At 45.6% G+C, this 17,805-nt stretch overlaps 1 protein-coding gene across 1 annotated transcript in view; it reads left to right on the forward strand.

Annotated features, from left to right (window-relative positions):
* LOC119955612 (sodium-dependent phosphate transport protein 2C-like) overlaps positions 1-17,805 on the forward strand; it is a 150,966-nt gene that overhangs the window by 66,251 nt on the left and 66,910 nt on the right. The window contains exons 8-9 of the mRNA XM_038782010.1: positions 5,261-5,356; positions 7,623-7,740. Coding sequence (XP_038637938.1) covers positions 5,261-5,356; positions 7,623-7,740 — 214 coding nt within the window. The remainder of the gene's footprint in view (positions 1-5,260; positions 5,357-7,622; positions 7,741-17,805) is intronic.

Consider the following 17,805-nt stretch of genomic DNA (forward strand, 5'->3'; position numbering starts at 1 on the left):
TGTTTAATTGTTAAGTTATTTTCTTTGATGCTAATTTGGTGTTTTAAAAATACCCATTTGTCAGTCATCGTTCCACGGGTGACGCATCATTTCCTCATAGTTTTACAAATAGAAAAATGTTTGGAGTTCTTGTCCAGTATCCTAAAAAAATTGGGGGCTCTTTACTGAGATTAAAAAGTATAATTCTTAGTTTGTCTTGGAATGATTGAACTTAAAGACAGTGTGTGTGAGGAACTGGTGCTTTCTATCAGATGTTGATACTCTTCTCAGTTTAAATAGGGAGTGACTGGTAACATGACTCTTTCAGTGGCTAAGTGTTTCCTGGATGTGGAAGAGGTCCCTCTAGTTGGTTTACAAAGGGTGGTTAAAACACTTGGCAGTTGAGCTGCAATTGACTTTACTTGAAGAGGTGAAGGAGGTGGAGGTAATTCAAGCAATAGCTTCACATTTAAATTTGCCAGAGACACAGTCTGAATCATTAGAATTAGCTAAAATTCAATTACAAATGAAACAATTAGAAATGCAAGAAACATAAAGAGCTTCTCAAAAGGAAATTGAAATGGGAAACTTGATCTGGAAATGGAAAGATTAGCAAGGGATTAAAAAGGGAAAAGAAAGAGAGACAAAGGCAGAAGATAAGGAAAAGAAGACAGTGGCAATAACGGAGGAACCATACAAGAAGAGAGATTTTGAACTTCTGATAATGAATGCAAAGAGATTATAAGCTTAAAATGTTGCAGTTAAATGCAGATGTTGAGGAACAACTAGAAGGAGGAGCAACCCCACTTAGTGAAAAGCCAAGTGGGGATATGTATAAATGTGTACACGCACTGCCAAGGTTTGACGAGAAAGATATGAAAACCCTATTTTTATCTCATTTGAGAAAGTAGCTACACAATTGAATTGACCAAAAACCATTTGGGAATTGTTGGTTCAAATGAAGTAGGTAGGTAGAGTTAGTGAAGTGTCTGTATCATTATCAGAGGAGGTACCTAGGAATTATGATGAGATGAGAAAAGCCATTTTAAGTGCACATGAACTAGTGTCAGAAGCCTTTAGACAGCAATTTAGAAATCTAATGAAATAGTCAGGTCAGATATATGTAGAATTTGAAAGAAAAAAATAATGTTGCTAGGTTGATAAGATAATTAAAAATAGACCAAATGTATGATGCTCTTAAGGAAATGATTTTGTAGGAATTTAAAGATTCACTTCCCATAGTACTGAGAACTCGCGGAAGAGGAAAGAGTTAAAACTGCTAGACTGGCAGCAGAAATGGCAGATGATTTTGAATTGGTTCACAAAGTAAAGTCATGTTTTCAACATCAATTTCAATATGTACAGGATAGAAATGGGAGCTATGAGAAATTGAAAGGCGGTCAAGGTAAAGGAGCTCTCCGGGAGATATTAAGGAGATTTTATCTCAGGTTAAAAAAGGGAAGCGATGATAGTGTAGAGAGATAAGAAAGCTTAAATGTTTTAATTGTAATAAGGTTGGACACACAAAATTGAAGTGTCAGTTTTTTAAGAAAAGTATCCGGAACGCAGAATCTTTAAAACAGGATAAACCAGTGGGGTTTATTAATGTGGAAGAAAAAAAGCATGGTTGGAGCTGAAGATGTGCAACGGAGTGAACAGCTGATTCAGATATTGGTAAATAAGAAGGTGTCAGAACTTTTTAAAGATTTTTTTTGTGAGGGTAAGATTTGGTTATGTGTACAAGGTGGCGTACGTAAGGAGGTTAAGTTCTTAAGAGATACAGGAGCAAGCCAATCTTTAATTCACGGTAGCATGGTGGTTAGCATCAATGCTTCACAGCTCCAGGGTCCCAGGTTCGATTCCCGGCTGGGTCACTGTCTGTGTGGAGTCTGCACGTCCTCCCCGTGTGTGCGTGGGTTTCCTCCGGGTGCTCCGGTTTCCTCCCACAGTCCAAAGATGTGCGGGTTAGGTGGATTGGCCATGCTAAATTGCCCGTAGTGTAAAGTTAATGGGGGGATTGTTGGTTTATGGGTATACGGGTTACGTGGGTTTAAGTGGGGTGATCATTGTTCGGCACAACATCGAGGGCCGAAGGGCCTGTTCTGTGCTGTACTGTTCTATGTTCTATGTTCTATAAGAGTATATATAGTTCAGAAGAAACATTGCCGGAAAAAGTGGTAATATATAAGATTACTGGTGAAGTGAGTCGTATTCCATTATGTAAGGTAAGGTTCGATAGTCCGGTGAAAAGTGGTGAAGTGGTGATAGGAGTAATAGAGAAATTATCTTTTTCAGGGGTACAGTTTATCCTGGGTAATGATATAGCTGGATCGCAGGTGGGAGTGATGCCTACTGTGGTTGAAAAGCCGATGGAATGCCAAACAACTGAGGTGTCGCAAGAAGTATATTCTGGGGTGTTTCTGATTGTATGGTGACAAGATCACAAAGCCACAGGTTGAGACAAGAGGAGGAGGAATCAAGGAGTAAAGATAGTGAGGCTGAGGTTCAGTTATCAGAAACAATCTTTGACCAGATGGTTGGTAAAGAACAAGAGCAGGTGGAGGATGAAGCAGATAGCTTTAGTTCAGGAAAATTGGTAGAATGATAACAGAAAGATTCAGAGATAAAGCAGTTGTATCAGGAAGCATACACAGACGTAGAATCTGAATGTATCCCAGAGTGTATTAATGAGGAAGTGGAGACCTTTATATAATCAGGCAGATGAGAAATGGACAGAAGTTCATCAAATTGTCTTACCAGTAGGTTGTAGAAAGAAGATTTAGCGAGTAGCGCATGAGGTACCAATAGGGTGTTTTATCGGAGTAAGGATAACAAATTTTTATTGCCCTTGACTGCATAAGGATGCAGTGCAATTTTGCTGTACATGTCACACATGTCAGGTAATAGAGGAACATCAAGCGGTAATAAATCAAGCACCTTTTAATACCCTTTCCAGCATTTAGGAAACTTTTACGAGGTTCCTAATTGATTGCATGGGACCCCTTCCTAAGATGAAAACTAGGAATCAGTATTTGTTGACCAAAATTAATGCGGCTACTGCAGATTTGGAGGCCATTCCATTGAGAAACATTACATATACGTGGGTTGTAGAGGAATTAACTAAGAGGGATTCTTGTCCGGTGTCCTAACAAATGGTGGGGTCTGGTCCGGTATCATAGAACATAGAACATAGAAAATGCAGCATGATGTTGTGCCGAACTTTTGTCCTAGATTAAGAACAAATTAATCTGCACCATCATTCTACCATAATCCATGTACCTATCCAATAGCCGCTTGAAGGTCCCTAATGTTTCCGACTCAACTACTTCCACAGGCAGTGCATTCCATGCCCCCACTACTCTGTGTAAAGAACCTACCTCTGACATCCCCCCTATATCTATCCTGACACATGATTTAATATTAGTTTCCCTGGGATGTCTGGAATACTCATCTTTCCCTTTACTGCCAGTACTGATGCAAAGTAATTGTTTTAAATTTCCTTACTATCGTTGACAAGGTGACTTGTTTTCCTAACGTAATTATGAAGTGTTTTGTGATGGTTTTGATACATCTTGAATATTCTGTTTTTTAGGTCTTACTCTCTGTTTTATCATCTTTTGTTGTTCGTTGTGTCACAGATACCAGGATCTGTGTTGTGTTTTTGGTCTTGTTGTATCTATATTTAGCTTTAGGTTGGTTATTTCGACAAGTTGAATCTTACCCCTTAGAATATAAACCGGTTCTGTATCTTAATAAATTACTTTTTAAACAACTTCCACAGGTTTTTTTTCTCATTGTACCCCTGAATATCTTTCACCATTTATTGTGGAAAATCTCTGCCTCAACCCATTGAAGCAGGTTTAAATATAAAACCGAAGTAACTATTTCACCTTTCCAAACGCTGTGCTGAACTTAATCAAACTACAGTCAGTGTTAGTTAAATGTTCACTCACTGTTAGGTTGTTAACTAAACTTGGATCATTCCTCATTTCTAAATCTAAAGTGGCCCTTAGTTCATTCTGGGGCACAATATAATAATAATAATGTTGCAGAACATGCTCTAGAAATTTGCTGTCTTTCTGACATGAGCTTGTCTACTTTTCCCAATCTATTTGCAAGTCAAAATCCCCCAACAGACATGTTTGCCGAACCGCTGCAATTATACATTCTGCCACTCTTCTTATTCATCCTTGGGATGTGAGTATTGCTGGCAAGACCGTCATTTACTTTCCATCCCTAATTGTCCTTGAGGATGTAAGCCTTTTTAAAAACTACTACAATCCATGCGGACTGTTGTTCTACTCTCTCCAACTTGTTTCTTTGCTGGCTATTGTTTCAACTAACTTTCCTGCCTGAGCCTGCCTCCATTTGTTTGCTTGCAGTTCTTGTCCTTGTCAATGCTGCATTTATCCATTCAGCTAGGTCCCTGCTCACAACACAGAAAGAGCCTGCCCCAAGGTACTCATGCTTTCTGTCTCAACAGATGTTCCAGTGTCCCATGAAATTAAGCATGTGGCTATTCCCTAGCTACCTGTTCAACTCACTAATCAACTCAGTCCTCTATCAATTTGCATTAGGCTTGGGGAATAATCAAGACATTATAACCTTTGAGATTTTACACATTTAACAGGACCTCTTGTCTACTCTTCCTTTCATTGTTGATCCTAACATGATCACAAGGACTGGATACTTCCACTCCCTCTCCAGTGTGATGATATGCATAAGAAATCTTGTATATAATAATGTACACGACCTCTGACCAGCAGGTGGCAGTGTAAACCTACCATGTGACTCAGTGCCTTGGGGAGTTGGGAGTAAGTCGTGTTGGTGGTTAGACATATTTTGCAGTAGCTCTAGAATAATTAGTTAGTGTTAGTAGTTTGTAATATATTTATTCCAATACCACGCATTTGTTTTGTAATAACTTATTTTAACTAGTCAAGAACTAGATGTTCCTCTTGATGCGCAACTAGATGCGCATCATTCCTCTTGACCAGTGCACAAGAACGTGACATCCAATATTCTCCCGGGCTGGTTTATGATTAACCACTGTTTTCATTGGCAGATGCGTCTGTAATGGGCTGAGGTTTTCTAAGATAACTGCAGATAGAAGGAGTTTGTGCCTTTCTCTGTTCTGAGTTCTGGATCGGCGCAGGCTGGGAGGGCCGAAGGGCCTGTTCCTGTGCTGTAATTTTCTTTGTTCTTCTTTGTTCTTTGAGTTCTGTCCCATGGGCCTGTGAATAAAGATGGAGAAACTGATACATGATTTCTTGCTCTGCAGTTGGATCAATCCGTGATTTCAGCCATTGCAACTGGAGATATAGGAGCCCGGAACAGGAGTCTCATCCAGAAATGGTGCCAATTTAAAGAAATAACGGTGAGACAGAACTTGCTACGGCCTCTCATTTGTGTGCCCATGAATACTCAAGTGAGGAGCAGCACATATATTCAGTCTGTACGACCCATTGACAGGCAGCAATCTCAACACTGTTGCTTTAACACTGCAGCGCTCCCTCAGCATGGCTCCTCCAACAATGCAGCACTCCCTCATTGTGAATCCTCTGACATTGCAGCACTACCTCAGAACTGACCCTCTGACAGTGCAGTGCTCCATCAGTACTGACCCTCTGACAGTGCAGTGCTCCATCAGTACTGACCCTCTGACAGTGCAGTGCTCCATCAGTACTGACCCTCTGACAGTGCAGCGCTCACTCAGTACTGACCCTCTGACAATGCAGCACTCCCTCAGTACTGACCCTCTGACAGTGCTGCATTCACTCAGTACTGACCCTCTGACAATGCAGCACTCCCTCAGTACTGACCCTCTGACAGTGCAGCACTCCCTCAGCACTGACCCTCTGACAGTGCGACACTCCCTCAGTACTGACCCTCTGACAGTGCAACACTCACTCAGTACTGACCCTCTGACAGTGCAATACTCCATCAGTACTGACCCTCTGACAGTGCAGCACTCCCTCAGTACTGACCCTCTGACAGTGCGACCCTCCCTCAGTACTGACCCTCTGACAGTGCAGTGCTCCATCAGTACTCACCCTCTGACAGTACAACACTCCCTCAGTACTGACCCTCTGACAGTGCAGCAATCCCTCGGTACTGACCCTCTGACAGTGCAGTGCTCCATCAGTACTGACCCTCTGACAGTGCAGCACTCCCTCAGTACTGACCCTCTGACAGTGCGGGACTCCCTCAGTACTGACCCTCTGACAGTGCAGCACTCCCTCAGTACTGACCCTCTGACAGTGCAGCACTCCCTCAGTACTGACCCTCTGGCAGTGCAGCACTCCATCAGTACTGACCCTCTGACAGTGCAGCACTACCTCAGTACTGACCCTCTGACAGTGCAGCACTCCCTCAGTACTGACTCTCAACAGTGCAGTACCCCTCAGTACTGACCCTCTGACAGTGTGGGACTCCCTCAGTACTGACCCTCTGACAGTGCAGCACTCCCTCAGTACTGACCCTCTGACAGTGCAGCACTCCCTCAGTACTGACCCTCTGACAGTGCAGCTCTCCCTCAGTACTGACCCTCTGACAGTGCAGCACTGACCCTCTGACAGAGCAGCGCTCCCTCAGTACTGACCCTCTGACACTGCAGCGCTCCCTCAGTACTGACCCTCTGACAGTGTGGGACTCCCTCAGTACTGACCCTCTGACAGTGCAGAAGTCCCTCAGTACTGACCCTCTGACAGTGCAGCACTCCCACAGTACTGACCCTATGACAGTGCAGGAATCCCTCATTACTGACCCTCCGGCAGTGCAGCACTCCATCAGTACTGACCCTCTGACAGTGCAACACTCCCTGAGTACTGACCCTCTGACAGTGCAACACTCCCTCAGTACTGACCCTCTGACAGTGCAGCACTCCCTCAGTACTGACCCTCGGACAGTGCCGCACTCCCTCAGTACTGACCCTCTGACAGTGCAGCACTCCCTCAGTACTGACCCTCTGACAGTGCAGTTCTCCCTCAGTACTGACCCTCTGACACTGCAGCACTCCCTCAGTACTGACCCTCTGACAGTGCAGCACTCCCTCAGTACTGACCCTCTGACAGTGCAGGAATCCCTCAGTACTGACCCTCTGACAGTGCGGCACTCCCTCAGTACCGACCCTCTGACAGTGCAGCACTCCCTCAGTACTGACCCTCTGACACTGCAGCGCTCCCTCAGTACTAACCGTCTGACAGTGCAGCACTCCCTCAATACTGATCCTCTGACAGTGCAGCACTCCCTCAGTACTGACCCTCTGACAGTGCAGTTCTCCCTCAGTACTAACCCTCCGACAGTGCAGCACTCCCTCAGTCTTGACCCTCTGACAGTGCAGTTCTCCCTCAGTACTGACCCTCTGACATTGCGGCACTCCCTCAGTACTGACCCTCTGACAGTGCAGCACTCCCTCAGTACTGACCCTCTGACGGTGCAGTTCTCCCTCAGTGCTGACACTCGACAGTGCAACAGACTGAATGAACTGCACTACTTGTGCACTTAAAGTTTGCACCAGTTTAAACCCATTACTCTGAAACACAAGTGATAGTGATCTCTACTGCAACAGGCTGACAGCTTATTATTAAATCTCACAATACTGCCCAGTTGTGTCGGACTCATATCTTTCTCTTCATCGCTAGGTTCTAAAAAACGTATCACTGACCAATCAGACTGAGTGTGAGATTTTACACTGCTTCCAAACAGAGAATTACTCCGTCGCATTGAAAAACGTAACAGTGACCGAGAACCTTCACCCGTGTAAGTGGCAGGCAGATCCTATTGGGAGCATTCTGCAAGAAATGCTTCTGAGTTTCAGGTTGAATGTGAGCTGATCCTTTTACAGCAATATAAACCATTATTTATATGTGAGCTGATCCTTTTACAGAAATATAAACCATTATTCTTAGTGGTATTGGACAGGGTTTAGAAAACTCCAAAGTATATCATGGAGTTCACCTAGCCTACAACAGTTTATTGATTTTGTTTCTGATGAGCATAAGAACCTACCTTTCACGTGTTACTTAACAGAGGTCAGGCACTTTTGATCAAAAAAACAAGCTTATTCTATGAATTTAGCTAACATTTGTACAAACACACACGGTAAGAATGATTATCAACTACAAAAATAAATACCCCACACAGCTACAGTAATCTATGTATAACCCTTAATGAATCCCCCCTTTACTGTTCCAATTTAATAACAAGATCCAAGTAACAACCAGAACCCCCTTTCCAAAGGTGTGGCCCAGCACACGGCACTCTGACTGTCTTTAAGACTTGGGATGGGTACTCTTGTTTCCTTTCCAAAATAGCAGGTTTGAATTCCTCCCGGAAAGCAATTATCTCTTCTAAGTTATGAAGTGGCCTGGGAACAGCTTTGAAAATGAAGAAGGAGAGACATTTCTTTTCAACCTGCGCAGGACAAAACCAGTTCAAACTCAAAAACAAAAGTAAATCTCAGAGCCACAGCCAGCTCCCAACTCAAAAACGAAAGTAAAAACTCAGAGCCACAGCCCAGCTCCACCCACACAATGACATCACTGAAGCCATGTGATAAGACAAAAACATTTCTTAAAGTAGCACTCGCGTGACATTAGTTTGAACTATTGTTTCCAGCTCCAAACTGCTCCTGTACAAACTGGAAATTATCACAAATGAACAAACCAGAAATCTTGAGAATAACAGTAATGATATCGAGCAATGCCAAGGGAATCAGTCAGGAGACAATAACTGTTTGGGGCAATTCTGAGTGGATCCATCTTCATCGCTAGGTTCTAAAAAACGTATCACTGACCAATCAGACTGTGTGAGATTTTACACTGCTTCCAAACAGAGAATTACTCCGTCGCATTGAAAAACGTAACAGTGACCGAGAACCTTTTAATCCGTGTAAGTGGCAGGCAGATCCTATTGGGAGCATTCTGCAATTCTGAATTTCAGGTTAAATGTGAGCTGATCCTTTTACAGAAATATAACCGGACAGAGTAACAATGGAAGAACTGGTCAGCTTTCTTGATGGAATGTGTAGAAATGGATGAAAATCTGCTGAGCAGAGAGAGATGTTGCCGAGGCTTCTCACCTTTGACTCCACAGGACAAACACAAGAATGCCAAATTTCAAAACAATCACCGCAATTTATACCACAGGAAAAGTGGGCGCTGATTGCTTGGCAGGTCAGGCATACACATGCTACAGGCTTTATACACATCTTTATAAAGCAATAGACTCAAATTTGACATTTCCCCTCATAAGCTTGGGTCCTGTGAAGTGATTTGTGTTGGCAGGAAAAACATGGAGGGCCAATCCTAAACAATGGATACAACTCTAAATAGGTACAGGAGCAGAGGGATCTGGGTGGTGCATGTGAATAGGTAAATGGAGGATACAGGACAGGTTGAGAGAGTGGTTAATAAGGTATACAGTATCCTGGGAGCTTCATTAATAGGGGCAGAGAGTACAAGAACTATGAGGTTGCGTGAACGTGTATAAACACTGGTTCAGCCTCACTACGAGCATTGTGGCCGGCTCTGGGCTCCACGCTTTGGGAAGGATTTTAAGGCATGGGGAGGGCGCAAAAAGATTCAGGAGAATGGCTCCAAGGATGAGGAACTTCAGTTATGCGGATCAGTTGGAGAGGTTGGGTCTGTTATCTTTGGAGAGAAGCGGGTTGAGAGGAGATTTTCAAAATCAAGAGGGGCCTGGACATAGTAGATTGGGAATGACTGTTTCCTCTCGAGTGCCAGAGGGCACAGATTAAAAAGTAATTGGCAAAACAAGAAAAGGCAAATTGAGAAAGGTCTTTTTCACACAATGAGTGTTTGGGACCTAGAATGAGCTGTCTGAGGGTGTGGTGGAGGCAGGTTCAATCGAAGCTTGCGAAGGGAAATTGGATTCTCATCCAAAAAGGAAGAAAGTGCAGGGTTACGGGAAGAAAGCAAGGGCACCAGGTGAGTTACCTTTTGATGCAGACTTGATGGGCCGAATGGCCTCCTTCTGCACTGCAAAAAGTCTTTGATACTGTGATTTTGTATGAATCTCATAGGCGTTGCCATGGAGAAAGCAATGGGGAACTATAGGCTCCCCAAGCTCCCAGGTAATTCGGAAAAAGTGCATGGCTTGGACATAATCCTTTAGTTTGCAAAGAATGGGTCCAAGTGTATGATTGGATGTCACTTCTAGCTAATGTAAATTAACCAGATTACAAGCTCAACTGATTATCTTTAATTGGCTGTTACTGTAACCATTAACGCATTCCGGACTATTCAGTAAAAGCTGCCCAATCGCAAAATCACATATAACAGTAGTAATTTTGTTTTGGGTTTTGAAATATATGAAATGAAATGAAAATCGCTTATTGTCACGAGTAGGCTTCAATGAAGTTACTGTGAAAAGCCCCTAGTCGCCACATTCCAGCACCTGTCCGGGGAGGCTGGTACGGGAATTGAACCGTGCTGCTGGCCTGCTTGGTCTGCTTTAAAAGCCAGCGATTTAGCCTGGTGAGCTAAACCAGCCCCTGGTTATATATGGCTGGTTGAATACAGTCTGTCAACTATTCCTTACCAATATCCGTCTCAAATAATCAGGTCAATCATCTCAGCCCCAGAACATCACTGCAGGTGTCCTCAGGGTAGTGTCCTAGGCCCAATCATCTTCAGCTGCTTCATGAATGGCCTTCTTTCCATCACATGGTCAGAAGTAGCACAGTAGCATTGTGGAGAGCACAATTGCTTCACAGCTCCAGGGTCTCAGGTTCGATTCCAGCTTGGGTCACTGTCTGTGCGGAGTCTGAACATCCTCCCCGTGTGTGTGTGGGTTTCCTCCGGGTGCTCCGGTTTCCTCCCACAGTCCAAAGATGTGCAGGTTAGGTAGAGTGGCCATGATAAATTGCCCTCAGTGTCCAAAAATTGCCCTTAGTGTTGGGTGGGGTTACTGGCTTATGGGGATAGGGTGGGGGTGTTGACCTTGGGTAGGGTGCTCTTTCCAAGAGCCGGTGCAGACTCGATGGGCCGAATGGCCTCCTTCTGCACTGTAAATTCTATAAGTAGGAATGTTTGCAATCTAACCATCTCCCTTTGACATCTGATGACATTACAGAACTGGACAAGCCACATAAATACCGTGGCTATGAAAGCAGGTCAGAGGCTGGGAATCCTGTGGTGAGTAACTCACCTTCTGACTCCCCAAAGCCTGTTCACCATCTACAAGGCACAAGTCAGGACCTGGTACAAAGAACAAAGAACAAAGAAAAGTACAGCACAGGAACAGGCCCTTCAGCCCTCCAAGCTCGTGCTGACCATGCTGCCCGTCTAAACAGCAATCTTCTACACTTCCGGGGTCCATATCCCTCTATTCCCAGCCTATGCATCTATTTGTCAAGATGCCTCTGAAACTTCACTTTCGTCCCTACTTCCACCACTTCCTCAGGCAGCGAGTTCCAGGCACCCACTACCCTCTGCGTAAAAAAACTTGCCTCGTACATCTACTCTCAACCTTGCACCTCGCACTTTAAACCTATGCCCCCTAGTAATTGACCCCTCTACCCTGGGGAAAAGCCTCTGACTATCCACTCTGTCTATGCCCCTCATAATTTTGTAGATCTCTATCAGGTCGCCCCTCAACCTCCGTCGTTCCAGTGAAAACAAACCAAATTTATTCAACCGCTTCTCATAGCTAATGCCCTCCATACCAGGCAACATCCTGGTAAATCTCTTCTGCACCCTCTCTAAAGCCTCCACAGCCTTCTGGTAGTGTGGCGACCAGAATTGAACACTATACTCCAAGTGTGGCCTAACTAAGGTTCTATACAGCTGCAACATGACTTGCCAATTCTTATACTCAATGCCCTGGCCAATGAAGGCAAGCATGCCGTATGCCTTCTTGATTACCTTCTCCACCTGCGTTGCCTTTTCAGTGACCTGTGGACCTGTACACCAAGATCTCTCTGACTGTCAATACTCTTGAGGGTTCTACCATTCACTGTATATTCCCTACCTGCATTAGACCTTCCAAAATGCATTACCTCACATTTGTCCGAATTAAACTCCATCTGCCATCTCTCCGCCCAAGTCTCCAAATGATCTAAATCCTGCTGTATCCTCTGACAGTCCTCATTGCTATCTGCAATTCCACCAACCTTTGTGTCATCTGCAAACTTACTAATCAGACCAGTTACATTTTTCTCCAAATCATTTATATATACTATGAACAGCAAAGGTACCGGCACTGATCCCTGCGGAACACCACTAGTCACAGCCCTCCAATCAGAAAAGCACCCTTCCATTGCTACTCTCTGCCTTCTATGACATAGCCAGTTCTGTATCCAACTTGCCAGCTCACCTCTGATCCCATGTGACTTTACCTCTTGTACCAGTCTGCCTTACTGAAGTCCATACAGACAACATCTAATGCCCTACCTGCATCAATCATCCTTGTGACCTCTTCAAAAAGCTCTATCAAGTTAGTGATTTCCCTGCCACTGACATAAGGCTCACCGGCCTGTAGTTCCTGGATTATCCTTGCCACCCTTCTTAAACAAAGGAACAACATTGGCCATTCTCCAGAACTCCGGGACATCACCTGAAGACAGTGAGGATCCAAAGATTTCTGTCAAGGCCTCAGCAATTTCCTCGCTAGCCTCCTTCAGTATTCTGGGGTAGATCCCATCAGGCCCTGGGGACTTATCTACCTTAATATTTTTCAAGACGCCCAATACCTCGTCATTTTGGATCTCAATGTGACCCGGGTTATCTACACACCCTTCTCCAGACTCAACAGCCACCAATTCCTTCTCTTTGGTGAATACTGATGCAAAGCATTCATTTAGTACCTCACCCATTTCCTCTGGCTCCACACATAGATTCCCTTGCCTATCCTTCAGTGGGCCAACCCTTTCCCTGGCTACCCTCTTGCTTTTTATGTACGTGTAAAACGCCTTCGGATTTTCCTTAACCCTATTTGCCAATGACTTTTCGTGACCCCTTCTAGCCCTCCTGACTCCTTGCTTAAGTTCCTTCCTACTTTCCTTATATTCCACACAGGCCTTGTCTGTTCCCAGCCTTCTAGCCTTGACAAATGCCTCCTTTTTCTTTTTGACGAGGCCTACAATATATCTCGTTCTCCAAGGTTCCCGAAATTTGCCGTATTTATCCTTCTTCCGCACAGGAACATGCCGGTCCTGAATTCCTTTCAACTGATACTTGAAAGCCTCCCACATGTCAGATGTTGATTTACCCTCAAACGTCCGCCCCCAATCTAGGTTCTTCAGTTCCTGCCAAATATTGTTATAATTAGCCTTCCAGGGCAGCACGGTGGCCTAGTGGTTAGCACAACCGCCTCACGGCGCTGAGGTCCCAGGTTCGATCCCAGCTCTGGGTCACTGTCTGTGTGGAGTTTGCACATTCTCCCCGTGTCTGCGTCGGTTTCGCCCCCACAACCCAAAAATGTGCAGAGTAGGTGGATTGGCCACGCTAAATTGCCCCTTAATTGGAAAAAATAATTGGGTAATCTAAATTTATTAAAAAAATAATAATAATTAGCCTTCCCCCAATTTAACACATTCACCCTAGGACCACTCTTATCCGTGTCCACCAGCACTTTAAAACTTACTGAATTGTGGTCACTGTTCCCGAAATTCTCCTCTACTGAAACTTCTACCACCTGGCTGGGCTCATTCCCCAATACCAGGTCCAGTACAGCCCCTTCCCTAGTTGGACTGTCTACATATTGTTTTAAGAAGCCCTCCTGGATGCTCCTTACAAACTCTGCCCTGTCTAAGGCCCTGGCACTAAGTGAGTTCCAGTCAATATTGGGGAGTTGAAGTCTCCCATCACAACAACCCTGTTGTTTTTACTCTTTACTCTACCTATCTGGTCCCCTATCTCCCGCTGGCTGTTGGGAGGCCTGTAGTAAACCCCCAACATTGTGACTGCACCCTTCTTATTCCTGATCTCTATCCATATCCCATTCAGGGACCATTCAGGTCCATTGTACCCTGAAGGTGGCAACGCAGGTTGATAGAGTGGTCAAGAAGGCATACAGCATGCTTGCCTTCATCGGACGGGGTATTGAGTACAAGAGTCGGCAGGTCCTGTTACAGTTGTATAGGACTTTGGTTAGGCCACATTTGGAATACTGCGTGCAGTTCTGGTCGCCACATTACCAGAAGGATGTGGATGCTTTGGAGAGGGTGCAGAGGAGGTTCACCAGGATGTTGCCTGGTATGGAGGGTGCTAGCTATGAAGAAAGGTTGAGTACATTAGGATTGTTTTTGTTGGAAAGGCGGAGGTTGAGGGGGGCCTGATTGAGGTCTACAAAATTATGAGAGGTATGGACAGGGTGGATAGCAACAAGCTTTTTCCAAGAGTGGGAGTGTCAGTTACAAGGGGTCACGATTTCAAGGTGAGAGGGGGAAAGTTTAAGGGAGATGTGCGTGGAAAGTTTTTTACGCCGAGGGTGGTGGGTGCCTGGAACACTTTACCAGTGGAGGTGGTTGAGGCGGGCACAATAGCATCATTTAAGAGGCATCTAGCAGGTATATGAACGGGCGGCAAAAGAGGGAAGTAGACCTTGGAAAGTAGGAGACAGGTTTAGATAAAGGATCTGGATCGGCGCAGGCTGGGAGGGCCGAAGGGCCTGTTCCTGTGCTGTAATTTTCTTTGTTCTATTTGTTCTTTGTTCATATAGCCTTGCTGTCCTCTGAGGTGTCCTCCCACAGTACAGCTGTGATATTCTCCCTAACCAGTAGCGCAACTCCACCACCCCATTTACATCCCCCTCTATCCCGCCTGAAACATCTAAATCCTGGAATGTTTAGCTGCCAATCCTGTTCTTCCCTCAACCATGTCTCTGTAATAGCAACAACGTCATATTTCCAAGTACTAATCCAAGCTCTAAGTTCATCTGCCTTACCTGTTATACTTCTTGCATTAAAACTTCAGGCCAACATCTCCCTGTCTGCTCTGCCTCAGCCAAACTGGCCCTATTCCCTAGTTCTCCCTCAATGCTTTCACCTTCTGACCTATTGCTCCGGTACCCACCCCCCTGCCATTCTAGTTTAAACCCTCCCGTGTGACACGAGCAAACCTCGCGGCCAGGATATTTATGCCTCTCCAGTTTAGATGCAACCCGTCCTTCTTATACAGATCACACCTGCCCCGGAGGAGCTCCCAGTGGTCCAGATAACTGAAACCCTCCCTCCTACGCCTGCTGTTTAGCCATGTGTTTAGCTGCTCAGCCTTCCTATTTCTAGCCTCACTGGCACGTGGCACAGGGAGTAGTCTCGAGATTACAACCCTCGAGGTCCTGTCTTTTAACTTTCTGCCTAACTCCCTGAACTCCTGCTGCAGGACCTCATGCCCCTTCCTACCTATGTCGTTAGTACGAATTTGTACCATGACCTCTGCCTGTTTGCCCTCCCCTTCAGGATGCCCGCTACCCATTCGGAGACATCCTGGACCCTGGCACCAGGGAGGCAACATACCATCCTGGAGTCTCTTTCACATCCACACAAGCGCCTATCTGTGCCCCTGACTGTAGAGTCCCCTATGACAATTGCTCTTCTGCGCTTTGACCCTCCCTTCTGAACATCAGAGCCTGCTGTGGTGCCACTGCTCTGGCTGCTGCTGTTTTCCCCGACAGGCTATCCCCCCCGACAGTATCCAAAGGGGTATACCTGTTCGAGAGGGGGACAACCACAGGGGATTCCTGCACTGTCTGCCCCTTCTGGTGGTCACCCATTTCTCTGCCTGCACCTTGGGTGTGACCACATTTATATAACTGCTATCTATGACGCTTTCCGCCACCTGCATGCTCCTTAGTGCATCCAGCTGCTGCTCCAACCGAACCATGCGGTCTGTGAGGAGTTCCAGTTGGGAGCACTTTCTGCAGATGAAGCCTCCCGGACCTGCCACATCTCACAGTCAGAGCACTGCACCCCTCTAATTGACATTGCTTCAATTAATTAGAAAATTAAATTTAAAAGTTAAAAAAAGTTACTGTTAACTATATGTTTCCTAGCACTAGATTTCTATTATAAATGTGAAAGCTAAATACAGTACTCTCCGATCTCTGGCTTAGATACCCCTCTAAATTATAAGTAATTATGTTTAATTAGTTTCACAATGTTTAATTTTTAAATTTAGTGCAGCCAATCAGGTCACAGCTTTACTGTGATGTCACTCCAGTCTTCCTCCCCCACACAATTTGAAAAGGTAATAAAAATAAATAAAAATCACTTACCTTCCCAGGTTCTCAGATGCTCTCTGGTTCTCTCCCTGCAGATTAAAAGTTACAGGCCAGAAGGAGAGAGAACAAAACAGTAGGGAGAATTACCAAATTACCAAGTTCCAAATTCCCACTCTGGGTGTGTCTCCTTGACTTGCGCGGTAGCACAGTGGTTAGCACTGTTGCTCACAGCGACCCAGGTCTGCACGTTCTCCCCGTGTCTGTGTGGGTTTTCTCCGAGCACTCCGTTTTCCTCCCACAAATCTCGAAAGATGTGCTTGTTAGGTGAATTGGACATTCTGGAACTTCCGGTGGCGGCTGTGAGGGAGTAAGTCACGCATTTGGTGGCTCTCGTTCCGGTCAGACTTTTAGACCTTTCCCCCTGACTTTTTTTCGAACTTTTGAGCGCTGGAGTGGAGAACAACAGCACTTTAGATCTGAATCCATACAGAGTTGTATGGACTTAAGGAGCAGAAGGGAGTGATGGCAGGCGAAGAAGGGTCTGAACAAAGGTGGTGTGGAAGTTCAAGTGGGAGGAAAGATGGCCGATGAACGGACCACGGAACGGACGGTCCAGGCAGCACTGGACAACATGCTGCAGGTCATGAAAGAGAGCTTCGCAGCACTGAAGCGGGATAATTTGAAATCGCTCCAGAAAGCGGTGGAGCGACTGGACCAGAGGCTGGATGCTCAGGATAAGAAGGTCCAGGCACTGGAGAAGACAGTGGAGGAGCAGGCGGATTTCCAAACGGTAGCAGAAGTGGAAATTAGAAAGTTGAAGGAGCAACAATCAAGGCTGATGGACAAGCTGGAGGACCTGGAAAACAGGTCTCGCCGGCAGAATCTGAGAATCATTGGGCTCCCGGAGGGGGCTGAGTGAGTGGATGCCACAGCATATGTGGCAGACATGCTGCAGAAGCTGGTGGGGGATGATTTCTTCCCGCGTCCGTTGGAGCTGGACAGGGCACACAGAGTGCAGGTGAGGCAGCCAGGGAGGGGTGTGGGGGGGGGGGGGGGGGGGGGGGAGCCTGGGCGATGGTGGGGGGGGGGAGCTGGGCGATGGTGGTCAGGTTCCATAGGTTCGTGGACAAGGAGCGGGTTCTACAGTGGGCCAAGAGCATGTAGAGCTGCTTATGGAACAACAGTGTCCTGCGCATCTATCAGGATCTGAGCCAGGATGTGGCCAGAAGGAGGGAAGCCTATAGACAAATTAAAGAGATTCTGTTTAAAAAGGTCAAGTTCGGGCTATTTTTCCCAGCGCGGCTTTGGGTCACATACCAGGAACAGCAACATTATTTTGACGACCCGGAGAAAGCGAGGGACTTCGCTAAGGGGCACGGACTGGTGCCGAACTGAGGACCCGTGGACTCAAGTTAGAGTGTTTCATTTGTTCGTAGATTGCCCTTCGAGTTAGCGATGGCGTTCGGCACGTTCTTTTATTTAAAATTTGGGGTGTTTTTGTTTCTGTCTGTTTTAAAGTTAAAGTTAAAGTTAAAGTTTAAGTTATTGGGGGCTGTTTGGGTTCTTTTTGCTATTTTTCTTGTAATGTTGGGAGGGGGGTGGGTGGGAGCACCCACCTCATTACACAGTTTGAATTGCACT

This window comes from Scyliorhinus canicula, chromosome 21 (genome assembly GCF_902713615.1).
Source record: "Scyliorhinus canicula chromosome 21, sScyCan1.1, whole genome shotgun sequence".
Taxonomy (NCBI): Eukaryota; Metazoa; Chordata; class Chondrichthyes; order Carcharhiniformes; family Scyliorhinidae; genus Scyliorhinus; species Scyliorhinus canicula.